Source organism: Chlorocebus sabaeus, chromosome 1 (assembly GCF_047675955.1).
Source record: "Chlorocebus sabaeus isolate Y175 chromosome 1, mChlSab1.0.hap1, whole genome shotgun sequence".
Taxonomy (NCBI): Eukaryota; Metazoa; Chordata; class Mammalia; order Primates; family Cercopithecidae; genus Chlorocebus; species Chlorocebus sabaeus.
In genome coordinates this window covers 16,565,483-16,578,991 of record NC_132904.1, presented here as the reverse complement: position 1 = coordinate 16,578,991, position 13,509 = coordinate 16,565,483, and the positions used below count along the sequence as shown (strand labels likewise).

The following is a 13,509-nucleotide window of genomic DNA, read 5'->3' as shown; positions in this document are numbered from 1 at the left end:
AATATTCACTTTAATTCCCTTGTTCACATTCTGTTGCTCTGTTCAAACTTCACCTTTTAAAACTGATACTGCTCCTTACTCCTGAATATATTTTATTCAGACTGGTTACCTGATTATTTCTGGGCAAAGTTAATGAATAATATTTTTGTTTTGTATTAGTCTCGCAACTCAAAATGTTTCCATGTATTTCACTTTTTAAATTCAATACTCTTTAAATCCTACCTCTTGGTAATTCTTAGGATTGCTTGTAAAGTTGTAAGTCAGGCACCTAAACTCTTATTTCTCTCATGTAATGGTAGGTTACATGAACTATCTCTTCATTTATGTATAGAGTTCTAAAATTACATTGATTTAAAGGATTAGCATGGATTTTCCATGAATTTCTTTAAGGCGACCTTTACATCATTATTCCTTAGGCTGTAGATCAAGGGATTCAGCATAGGAATCACCAATGTGTAAAACACAGAAGCCATCTTATCAGTATCCAGTGAGTGGTTGGTTTGGGGCTGCAGATACATGAACAGCATTGTCCCATAGAAAACTGTGACTGCCATCATATGTGAAGCACAGGTGGAAAAGGCTTTTTTCCTTCCTTCTGATGAACGTATCCTTAGAATGGACAAAACAATATTGAAATAAGATACTAGAACTGTAATCATGGAAAAAACCAAATTTGTTGCTGCAGATATGAAGACTATTGTTTCTGGTAAGTAAGTATCAGAGCAAGATAATGCTAACAGAGGTGCAATATCACAGTAAAAATGATTGATTATATTAGAAGAGCAATAAGACATAGAGAATATACAAGGTGAAACCACAATAGCTGTAGAAAAGCCATAGAGGTATGTGAGGGAGACTAGCAGGAGGCAGAGCCGCCGAGACACCACCACCATGTAGAGCAGAGGGTTACAAATGGCCACATAGCGGTCATAGGCCATCACAGCCAGCATCATTACCTCAGACACAATAAAGAACAAGAACCCTCCCAGTTGGGTGGCACATTCATAGAATGAGGTAGTTTTCTTCTTTACTAAAAAGTTAATCAGCATTTTAGGGGCAATGACAGTAGAGTTACCAAGATTGATGATAGCCAGCTGTCGCAGAAAAAAGTACATGGGGGTTTGAAGTCGAGAGTCGACACTGGTGAGGGTGATGATGCCCAGGTTCCCTGCCAAGGTCAGCACATAGAGCACCAGGAAGACCAGGAAGAGGGGAATCTGGAGCTCTGGACAGCCAGAGACACCTGTGAGGACAAACTCAGTGACGCTGGTGAAATTTTCAGGAGCCATGTCAGAGTTTGGAAATTCATCTGTTTGAGGAAGAAAATAAGTGGTTAGAGACTTTAAGGAATCATTTTCTAGGACTTCCATTAGATGGCAAGGACAATTCCTGGGTGAGATCTTCTTGTCATGTATTAATCTAATTCAGTTTTTAAACTCAGTGTTCTGAGTCTAATAAATCAGCTTTGCAATCATTTGGGAGAGAGTAAAGCAAGTATGGTAAGTGTAGTATGGCAAAGTAAATAGTTGTTTCAGCATCCTGCAACATTTTGAGGGTTTACTGCCTTGCAGTGTAATTGAATTAAGAATATGCTCTTAGCTTACAAACATTTGAAGCTGAGATGTATCTGATTTTTGCATTGATCATGAGAAAGGCTTAAGAAATTGTATATCGCCAAATAATCTAGTGACTACTTGCAATTTCCTAATCTGATAATTCTTACTTTGTCTCAAGAATAGGTACTATACTCTTCATTTTAAGAATTATATCCCTTTATAACATGTATTAGATGTATATTGAGCTTACAAATTACAACATGCATGTCTGTTTACTGCTTTTGCTCTTTCCATTTTATTGACTCAGACAAAAATACATGGATGAATGTCTTCGGATTTATTTTTCAGGTTGCTGTTTCTCTTCTTAGGTTTCCATAAATAATATCAGTAAAATTTTTATCATTTTTGTAATTCCTTGACATTATGCTTTCCTGGGTACTACTTTCTATTTCTTCCCTCTCATGACTGTTCCTTGTGCTAAAAGTTTGTACAATTCTCCATGTTTTTTTCATGGTTTTTCTTCTAAATCAGTTTTTTTGTTTATAAAATGTTATATTTCTTAAATTTACACAATAAACCTGCTCTTAATTTTAGCTGATCTTTTTTTATGTTTTTGATATTTATATTATTATAACAGGAAAAAACACCTTCATTTTGAGAGTTTTTATGATAATTATGTTGCATGTATTTGCCATAGATTCAGCATGCTATTTTAGTATGGATGAATATTTTCCTAGAGTTGTATATTTTAATCATGATTATTTGCCCCTTACTAAGTGAATTCATGTCCTGTTGGAGTCACAGTTGATAGTTCCAGTGGTGGGCACCTGGTCCAAGTAAGTCTTATCATATAGTTCTTTATTTTAAAGTTTGCAATTAAGTTCCAGAAAGTTAACAATATATTATCACAAAAGTCTGAATTTTAAAAAGTCAGAGCTATTGACATTTTCTCTCCTTCTAAAAGAGTAGAAAGAAAAACAAATAATTATTCTGCAGTGAGAAAAAATAATGAAGTGACTATTTAAAAAAAAAAACAACAGAGAAATAAGACCAAAATGACTCCTAACATTGTCAGATATCTGGTACCAGTTTGTTTGATGATACCAAGCGTAAATTTTTCCTTTGGGTTCCGTGAATCATCCTCTTATTTTCCACATATTAAAATTGTACTTTGTTCCAGGCTATGTTTGAGCTTCAGATAAATTACCTGAACCTCAAATCATAAATACGTTATTGTAATGATAGGGAAGAGAAAAATCTGTTTAGAAGACATATAAACACAATAATTGCAGATTTAAATAAGCATAATATGTAAAACAAACAAGATAATATACTAGGATAACCTGGGAGAGTACTTTTACTTGGAATATTAATATTAGTACTTTCACAAGGAAGGCTCTTCTGAGAAGGTGGCATTTGAGTTGAAACCTAAAGGTTGAGAAGGAATCAACTATTTAATCAATCACAGGAAGGGCTTTCCAGGATTCCAGGCAAGAATTAATTTCTTAAAAGTGCATATCTGGAAAAAAAAAGTGGGACCTATGCCACATTTGTTCTTCATTCAGAAAAAGTTATCCTGCTTTAGAATATGTTCTCATAAATGCTGTAACATGCATAGATAGGAAATGAGAATAGGACAAGAGGGGCACTAGGTAGATAATGATAGACAAAGATCCGTGTTAAAAATAGATGAAAAGCGTGAAACATTAAGTTAATAGCACTATATTGCAAGGAGGAAATAGTTTTGCAGCATATAGGGGCCTTCAACATCTTTGGTGATAACTTAGTTTAAGCTCTTCCCTTAAAAATTGTCAATGATCAATGCTTCTACTTACTTCAACAGAGAATCTGCTTTGCTTTCTACTTCTTTAGCCCTCACAGGTGGCTACAGAATAGATTTAAGGTTCTTTTCTAACCCCCTTGAGACTCATTTGGTTGAAGTTTCAATCTGATTCAAGGATAAAAAATTGTACATAATTACCTGAGGGAGAGTGCCTTGGATATTTGTTAATTCTCAGAATTTTCCATTAGAAAAAGTCATAATATTTTATGTTTCAGTCTAAATATTTTATGTTTCAGTCTAACTGAAAAATTGAATTATGCAATATGACTAGACACAGGAAATTATAAATATGATTTTGTCAGCATTTCAGTTACACAATATTATGCTCATATTAAGTATACTATACAGACACCCACACATGCAATTTGTTAGTAAATGAAAAAAAATTCTAGAAAAAAACATGCAAAATTTGATAATACAACATCCATTGACAAAGGATACTTCTGGTGATTATAGTATAATACTACCAGACATATAGTTACTGGTTGACATAAGAAAATGTCATGACTTTTATTTTTTCTGCCAATACATCAGTGGTAAATCATTTCTTCATCTGTTTATAATATATCTTTAATCACTGGCAATTTTGAAACATTTTGTTATAATTTTTTATAATCATATTTTAAAATAATTTTTTATAATTGATGGTGAAGCACTTTACCATCATTTTATTTCTGTTTATTTTGCTTGGAGTTATTTTATCCTGTTATATCTTCATCATTATTAAAAAATAGAAAGAAATTCTGGCTAACAACTTTTTCCATATTTCTTGTCCTATAATATAGTTTTTTCTTTCCACTTAGACTTTATAATTAAACATGTGGTAGGTATCTTGTTACTGTTCTATTGTTCTATGGATGACTGAGACTGTTTCCATGGGTGGTGTTTTTAGTATTATGTTTCTGTCTGGCTTCATTCTCAGTGTCTCTATTGTGACAAGTCACATCTTTTCTTTTTCAGTGTATAATATGTATTTTACCTAGTAAATATTTGTTCATATCTTATATTGTGTTTTCACCTCTTGAAGTCCCATCTGACATTTTCAGTTTCATTTATTTCTCACAATGTTGGTATTTGTGCTAAATCATTCAGTATATCCAACGTCTATAATAATACTTTGAAGGTTGCACATTGCTGCTTTCTCATAGGACTAGAATTTGTGATTGGATGTTGACTATTGTAAATTTTATAATAATTGCTGTGTTTCATTTTTATTTTCCTAAAAGTTTTAAAATGTACAAGTAATTATTGACTTTAGTCACTCTGTCGTGCTATCAAACAGTTATCAGTTGACTCTATCTGAGACTTGTTTTCAAGCTAGCAAAGGCGTTTAAAATAGCTTTATTTCTGAGATTTCTACTGGATGTCCATGTGTTGTAAAAGGACTTTCCACTATGACTTTTTGGAATTCTAATGTCTTCCTGCCCTGTGTGGTTTCTATGAAATGTTTCAGCTTCCAATTTCCTGGTCTTTCTTTTAACAGCTTTATGCCATGCACACGTCTAGAGTTCAGCCAAAGTCTCAAGAAAACTTACAGAGGAAAGGATGACCAACAATAAGGATAGGACTTATAGGAAACAAATAGCAATATGCCAAAAGGTTGTTCTCCATTATCTGTGATAACTTTAAATGGACATGGATTACATTCTCCAATTAAAAGAAATTGACAATAAATTAAACAAACCAAAAAATCATGTGATCCAAATATATGCCATCTGCACGAGTCTGACTCACTTTGTTTAAATAAAATGAAAACAAGATTGAGAATGTACATCCTATTTTTAAAAAAAGACAAAACCTCTACAAAACAAATATATAGTTTACTAAAATATAGCTTAATGTGTGCTCCGCTGGTAGAATATAGGGTAAGAGATCACTAAAGAAAATAGTAAATCAGAAGAAAGACATTATTTTCTTGAGGTTGATAAATATTTCTGAGTTGTTTGTTGTTCCTCTTGATCTGTCTAATCACTGTGATCAGTAACTTTTGTATGTTTACATTAATCATGACAAAGTCCAATATACTGTACATCTGTGAGGAAGGAGGTGTTCTTCCCATCTCAATCTATAAGAATGTCACAACATAGAATAACATGGCGCCCACCTTTCACAATTGCATGGAGTGCTTCTGCTATTCCACATTGTGTCATTTAGAAATGCTTCTCTAATGCAAATCAAAACCACAATGAGATACCATCTCACACCAGTTAGAATAGTGTTCATTAAAAAGTCAGGAAACGACAGGTGCTGGAGAGGATGTGGAGAAATAGGAACACTTTTACACTGTTGGTGGGACTGTAAACTAGTTAAACCATTATGGAAGATAGTGTGGCAATTCCTCAAGGATCTAGAACTGGAAATACCATTTGACCTAGTCATCTCATTACTGGGTATATACCCAAAGGATTATAAATCATGCTGCTATAAAGACACATGTACATGTATGTTTATTGCGGCACTATTCACAATAGCAAAGACTTGGAACCAACCCAAATGTCCATCAATGATAGACTGGATTAAGAAAATGTTGCACATACACATCATGGAATACTATGCAGCCATAAAAAAAGGATGAGTTCATATCCTTTGTAGGGACATGGATGAAGCTGGAAACCATCATTCTCAGCAAACTATCACAAGGACAGAAAACCAAACACTGCATGTTCTCACTCATAGGTGGGAACTGAACAATGAGAACACTTGGACACAGGGTGGGGAACATCACACACTGGGGCCTGTCCTGGGGTGGGGAGAGAGGGGAGGGATAACATTAGGAGAAATACCTAGTGTAATGATGAGTTAATGGGTGCAGCACACCAACATGGCACATGTACACATATGTAACAAACCTGCATTCTGTGCACATGTACCCTAGAACTTAAAGTGTAATTTAAAAAATAAAAAATAAATAGAAATGCTTCTCCTATGCATTTAACAGATCGCTCAACAAACGATGGCTCAAGGAAGATCGTTTAAATTTTTTAAGTGATGTGAAGTTGGAGACTGATGACTCATTTTTATTAGTTAAGTAGCTCAACAATTTCAGAGGCAGTATGTTTTTCATTGTCTTGTCCTCAAATTAATGTCCCAAACTGATGAAACTCACATAAAATTGTTCAGGTCCAAGAATCAGAAGTTGATGTAAAATAAATACTTCCTTCACAGACTTCTCTTTTTCGTGGAAGGGACATCTGCTTTTACATTATTCTGAGCTGACTTCCTCCTGCATTAGCAATAGCCAATTGTTTTTAATTTCTAAATTCTGATCTTCCTAAATCATCTTTTCTCAAATGTGGATGAACTTCCTAGGACAGAAATCACTGATTAAAATTGACACACCTTTGCTTATTTCTTTTTCAGCCTGTTCTTGATTACTTAATGCTAATTATTGCTCCTGTCTCCCCCCCCCCCAAATTTATTACTAATCCACACAAATTATACTCTGCAACCATTTTGTGATGGTTTCTATTTGACAAAGTCAAGCATTCATAATACACTGATTAGCTTATATTTCTGTGTGTTAATGTAGTGATTATTGAATTAATGTTCTATGCTCAAAGTGGTTATGATCTTTATTCATTTATCATATTTAAATATTTCATTGTCAAGTAAAATTATATAAAATCAAGATGCACAATGTGATTTGCTATACATATATATTGTGTACTGATTACACCATCAAATTAATTAACATACCCATCACCACTCTTAGTTTCCTCTTTCCTTTTTTGAGTGTTTATGTGTATGTGGCAAAGATACATAAAATCTTTCTTATTAAATTCAGGTAAAAAATACAGTATTATTAATTATAGAAATCATAGAGCCCCAGAACTTATACATCTTATAACTGATCTCTCTGCTATTTCTCTTCTGTCACCTGCCAAAGTGGAGCTTTACTCTGTTATCTCAGGATGACAGCAACAAAGTCAAAAATGACATTAAGGGACATGTAGGGTAGTTGTTGAGAGCATGAAATCTGGATTTAAACCACCTGGCTTTGAAACCTATTTCTAATACCTAATACATTGGTGAATTCTGACAATTTATTTACCCTTTCTAAACCTTTATTTTTATCATCTGAAAAATGGAACTTTTAGTAAAACTTAGCTCACAGAACTATTGTGATAGCTGAATTAAGACATAGAGAATGCCATTTGTTGTTGGTGTTCTATTTTCTCTTTTTTTCTGTTCTTTTTATTATGGACTTAAAAACTTTGTTTATTAGAGTTGTTATAACAAATTACCATAAAATGGGTGGTTCCTAAACAAAAGAAAAGTATTTATTACAATTCTAGAGGCTGCGAAATCCAAGATCAAGGTGCTAGTAGATTTGGTGTCTAGTAAGGTCTTCCTCTCTGGATCAGGGATGGTGCCTTCTCCTTGTATTCTCACATAGTGGAAGGAGCTAAGAAGTTCCCTGGGTCCTCTCTCATAAGGACACTAATCTCATTCAGGAGGAATGTACTCTCATGATTTAGCTTTCTCGCAAAGGTCCTACCTTCTAATACCATCACCTTGGGTGTTTGGATTTCAGCATATACATTTGGGAAGAATACGACATTCAGAACATGGCAAAAGTTACAACTCTTTTTGTTGTGGAGGTGGTGCTGGTTTTTACTTCAGTGTTTGTTTTGAGGTATAGATATTTTACTTGTAACAGTTTACTTTCAAGTGTAATTATACCCCTTCACATATAAAATAAGAACTTTACAGTATTTAACCACTCCTGCCATGTCCTTTATAACAATTTTGTTATATATTTTTATTACTCTTAAATAATTATCTTTCACATAGATTTAAATTATTGAAATCACTATAGTTATTTCTAGTGCTGTTCATGCTTTTGTATAGAATCACGTTTCCATCTGGTATTTTTCCCTTCTGATTGATGGGCTTCATTTATCATTTCTTCCAGTGTAAGTTTAATCATGAAGGGTTCTTTCAGTGCCGATAGGGCTGAAATAACTTTATTTCACATTCTTTTTCAAAATATATATTCCCTGGGTAAAGAATCCTAGGTGATAGTTATTCTGTTTCAGTGTTTTAATGCTGTTGCTCTGCTGTGTCATGACTTACAATGTTTTTGAGGAGAAGCTAAATGAACAATGATGTTACATGAAATAAAATGTTATTATTTTTCGTATTCCTCTGTATACAAAGTGTTTGTGTTTTGACTGCTTAAGGTTTTTATTTATCACTTGCTATGTGAAATTGTGTTTTGTTTTTATTTTGTTTTGTTTTCTCTCCACTTTTGTTTGGGGTTCAGGGCTACATATGCTGGTTTGTTACATGGGTAATTTGAGTAAATCACTGAAGTTTGTTATACAAGTGATCCCATCACCCAGGTAGTGAGCACAGTACCCAATATGTAGCTTTTCAACCCTTGCACCTAGCTCTCTCTTCCCCTCTAGTATACCCCAGTATACTGGGCAGTGTCTATCATTCCTACCCATCTTTCTGTCTATTTGTACACAATCTTTAGTTTCCACTTATAAGTGACAACATGTGTTATTTGATTTCCTGTTCCTGTGTTAATATGCTTAGAATAATGGCCTTCAGCTGCATCTACATTACTGCAAAGGACATGATTTTCTTCTTTTTACAGCTCAGTAGTAGTCCACATATATACTGAATATTTCATATAGTATTCCATATATATTGTATCAGCCATAGTATTCCACATTGTAATCCAATGTGAGATATGTATATATATGGAATATGCAAATATATATAGCACATTGGATTACAATGTGCCTTCAGTTAGTTTTCTACATATTGTTTGTACCTGGGATTGTTTAATCTTCTTGAATCTTAGGGTTTTTAATTTTTAACTATTGGAAAACTTTCACCTACAATTTATTTAAATAATTTTAATGTCCCTCTTCTTTGCAGAGTTTAATTACTTGTATATTTGGCTTCTTGAAGTTGTTCAGCTTATTGTTCTCTCCTTTTTAAAAAAAAATTTTGATTCTCTGTGTTTCATTTGGGATATTTTCTACTGGTATGTCTACAAGTTCACTTTTTTTTTTTTTTTTTACAATGTCTAATCTGCTATGAATACAATCCCATGTACTTTTCATCTTTTACACTGTACATCTCTCTGTGGGAATTCAATTTTTTTAGTGTCCTCTGTGCTCCTGCTTACCTTTTTGAAAATACAGCATGCACTCACAAAACTTTTAATACCCTTTTTTGAAAATGCTAACATCCGTGTCAGTTCCTGGTTAGTTTCAATTGATTGGTTATTCTATTCATTATGGATCATGATTTCCTGATTCTTTGTATGCCTAACAATTATTAAATGTACCCCACATATTACCAATTGTGCCTTGGTGTTAGCTGGATAATTTTGTATTTTATGAATACTATTAAGCTTTGCTGGGGGATACAATTAGTTGAAAACAATTTAATCCTTTTAGATATCACTTGTATTACTAATCAGGTGAGTCCAGATCAGTACTTGGTCTAAGACTGATTATTTTCTTATACTGGAGTAGGATCTTGAATACTGTACACATAACCTCAGGAATTATGAGTTTTTCTAGTCTGTGTGTAACAAATTGGTATAATACCTGCCTCTATTTGAGTGCTGGACACTGCTCTCTTTATTTTTGGGATGATTGTTTCTTCAGTTACGTGTGGTTTCCTTTTGCATGTTCTGATCAGTCATCTCTTGAATAATTAAGGATGATTCTCTGCAGAGATACAATGTCCATTGTGCAGATATATAATCTTTGGTGCTCCGTCCTGCAATCTCCCCTGGCTACCTTTATCTCAGCAGACTCTCAACCGTCTCTTAAACTCAGGAATTCTGGGCTTCACTTGGGTTTGCCCTTCATGCAGTCCAGTCTGTTCACTCTCATAAGAGAGAAAAGAGAAGATATCACAGGAATCAACTGCTTTATTTTCTATTTCTCAGGGGGAACTCTCCTTAGTTGCCTGACATCTGTGTCATGAAAGCTACCGTTTCATATATTTTGTCTTTTATTTTCTTTTTCTTGTTAAAATGGGAAGTTAAAAATCTCTTCTCAATTACTCCGTATTGTTTGGTAGCGGAAGATAATATTCAGGAAATATTTAGGTGAGCTCTGTAAATATTTTTTCCATTCTTTTTCTTAATCATTAATCTTTAAGCCTCTTACATCCACATTGATATGAAGAATTTTTTTTTTCATTCAAGGTTTGGAATACTTCTTATCCCCTGAACATTCCCATCCTGGCTGATGCCTCTGTTCACTTCTGAGTGTATCATAATTAATCCTCCACATAATTAACCCTCCATTTTCCATTCTTAGTATTCTGCAATCTCTAACTTGTGCAACAGTCATAGCTATCCATTATCCAAAGATAGATCAGAACACTTGTTAGCTAAAAATCCTACAGAGGCTTATTTATCAAGATAAAATGTAAGATTTATAAAGGCCTGTATAGTTTTACTTGGCTGAGTTCTATGTCACGAATCTTCAATATATATTTTATTTCTTAATTTTATTTTATGGTCCAACCACCTTTGACTGTTGCTTTTCAAAACAAAAGTCATATTATTATTTAAAAACGGTTATAGTAATAGTTCTCTCACCCTTGAATAGCCTTCCCATAAATATTCACACAGTCTGCTTACTCAATTCTTCAAGTGTTTGCTTAAATAGTGTCTTCTCAGAGGAATCCCTTGAAAATCTCAATTAAAAAATTAATTGTTGTCCTGGCTACTTGCTTTATTTAAAGTAATGGTAAAAACCACAATTACTTTTGCACCAACCTAATATATTTATTTTACTCAATACTGTCAACCATACAAAATAACTCACTTGTCATTCCACCCGTTTTCTATAAGCTTCATGCAGACAGAAATGTTGGTTAACTTGACAATATGTTTACTGATCACATGAATCTATTTATACACGTGCCTTTCAGTGTACAAGGCATTTCAGATAAAATACTGATAAAATATGCAGCCCCTAGCTTTAATTTTAAAAAGTTAATGGAATAGATATGAAGAAAGTTTCTATGTGAGAACACATAGGAAAGGCACCTAAGCTGAACTTAAAACTGAGTATTGATTAATAGTTAAAGTATGAGTACGAATTAGTCATCTGTTAGTGACAGATTTTTATTTAAAGGTAATTAATGAAATTATTTCTGTGCTTATCACACTCTGATTCTTGCTCATCACATGGAGGTAACAGTACAAATGTAAAACAATATTGGTTCGTGTATATATTTGTTATCACATCATTTATTGTTATCATAACCTACAATGAATTTTAAATAGATAATTTGCACATATTTTCCAGGTTCTACATAGAGCATTTTTTACCTCTTTGTTCCTCAAACTGTAGATCACTGGATTCAACATAGGTATTATCAAAGTATAAAATAAAGAGGCCATTTTATCAACATCAAGTGAACGACTGGATTTGGGGTGAACATACATAAAGAAGAGGGTGCCATAAAATACAGTTATCACTGTCAGGTGAGATCCACAGGTGGAGAAGGCCTTGTACCTGCCTTCTGCAGAATTCATCTTGAGGACAGCGACAAGGATCAGAATGTAAGACACAAGGACTATCAGAAGAGATGAAATCAAATTAAAAGCTGAAAAGATTAAAATGATCAATTTAATGTCTTCTGTGTATGAGCAGAGCAAATATATCAATGGCCGAGTATCACAGTAGAAATACTTGATGTTATAGCCACAAAATGATGAGGTAAACATTTTTATGACGGCCAGCAAAGTCAAAAAGACACTGTAGAGATAAGGTATTGCCACTAGAACTTGACATGCTCTTTGTGACATGATGATCATATAGAGCAGCGGGTTACAGATGGCCACATAGCGGTCATAGGCCATTGCTGACAGAATGAAAATTTCACTAGTGATAAATATACCGAAGACAGTGAGTTGGGTAGCACACCAATTATAGGAGATTATATGTTGATCTACAACAAAGTTTGCTAGCATTTTGGGTCCCACTGCTGTTGAATAACCAAGATCAGTGAAAGCCAGATGCCTTAGGAAAAAGTACATGGGTGTTTGAAGCCTAGAATCTATCTTTGTGAGGATGATCAAGCCTAAGTTACCAACCACTGACAACATGTATACAATGAGGAGGAACCCAAATAATGGAGCTTGCAGTTCAGGGATGTCTGTGATTCCCATTAGAATGAATTCGTTCACTACTGTCAGATTGTGTTTGTCCATTCAAGTCACTCAGGGAACCTATACTGGGAATAAATATAAAAGTAATTATTAACTTCTAAGAAACATGACAAAAATATGTATATGTATGTGTGTGTATATATATACAGAAGTATATATGTGTATATATGTATAGATGTGTATAAACATACATAACATAAATATGGAATAAATTATATGTACATAATTCTTTTACATATGTAAACATAATTTCATATCTCCAATTTTGGTATTTTTCCATAAATCTTGAAGGTCGAGCAAATGAAACTTTCTTTTCTGTAAATAGATAATATCATCACACACAGTACACAATAATTTAATTGTCCCTGAGGAATATTTTAACACAGTGCATTAAAATAATGAGATATAAGCTAAGATCAAAAAGTAACTGAAAAAACTAGTGTAAACACCACAAGTTTACTTTCAATGGGGAGAAATTTGTTCAGAACAGTATTCATACTGTTACTGTGCCAACTATTTGTCTCACATACTTGTTAGCTGCAAAATGAATGCCATAATTTTAAAACATTCTAACCACCAGAATCATAACCCAAGATTTAACCTAGTATCAGTAATAATGAACCAACTGGGTAAGACAAACTATGGGTTGCAGAGAATCTTAAGTATTTGTAACAAAGGTTTTTATCCTGAATCTAAACAATACTTTAGATATTACTTCCTGCTTATGGGTAACAGAAGCAATAGAGAAACATGGCAATGACAGTGGAAATAAGGTCAAGATTCAAAGAAATAAAGTCTTTATATTATAGAAAAATTAATGTCATTAAGAGAGACATTAACATTATTAGTATGATTAACATTATGAAAACCTCCTGAAGAAATCCTATGTAGATGCGTAGACCCAGAAAGAGAGAGAAGAAAAGAAAGGATAAGAGAGAAAAAGAGAAAAA

General features: G+C 33.5%; 2 protein-coding genes across 2 annotated transcripts; both read right to left on the bottom strand.

The window, feature by feature from the left end:
- Positions 1–359: 359 nt before the first annotated feature.
- LOC103235721 (olfactory receptor 8J3) lies at positions 360–1,352 on the bottom strand. The gene has a single exon (XM_007998754.3). The coding sequence runs from the start codon at positions 1,287–1,289 to the stop codon at positions 360–362; it is 930 nt and encodes a 309-aa protein (XP_007996945.2). The 5' UTR covers positions 1,290–1,352.
- Positions 1,353–11,644: 10,292 nt separating this feature from the next.
- Positions 11,645–12,601, bottom strand: LOC103235712 (olfactory receptor 8K3-like). The gene has a single exon (XM_007998748.3). The coding sequence runs from the start codon at positions 12,599–12,601 to the stop codon at positions 11,645–11,647; it is 957 nt and encodes a 318-aa protein (XP_007996939.3).
- Between the last annotated feature and the right edge of the window lie 908 nt (positions 12,602–13,509).

What these genes read in the sequence shown, in the direction of transcription:
- LOC103235721 (XM_007998754.3), bottom strand. Translation starts at nt 1,289, where the DNA reads ATGGCTCCTGAAAATTTCACCAGCGTCACTGAGTTTGTCCTCACAGGT.
- LOC103235712 (XM_007998748.3), bottom strand. Translation starts at nt 12,601, where the DNA reads ATGGACAAACACAATCTGACAGTAGTGAACGAATTCATTCTAATGGGA.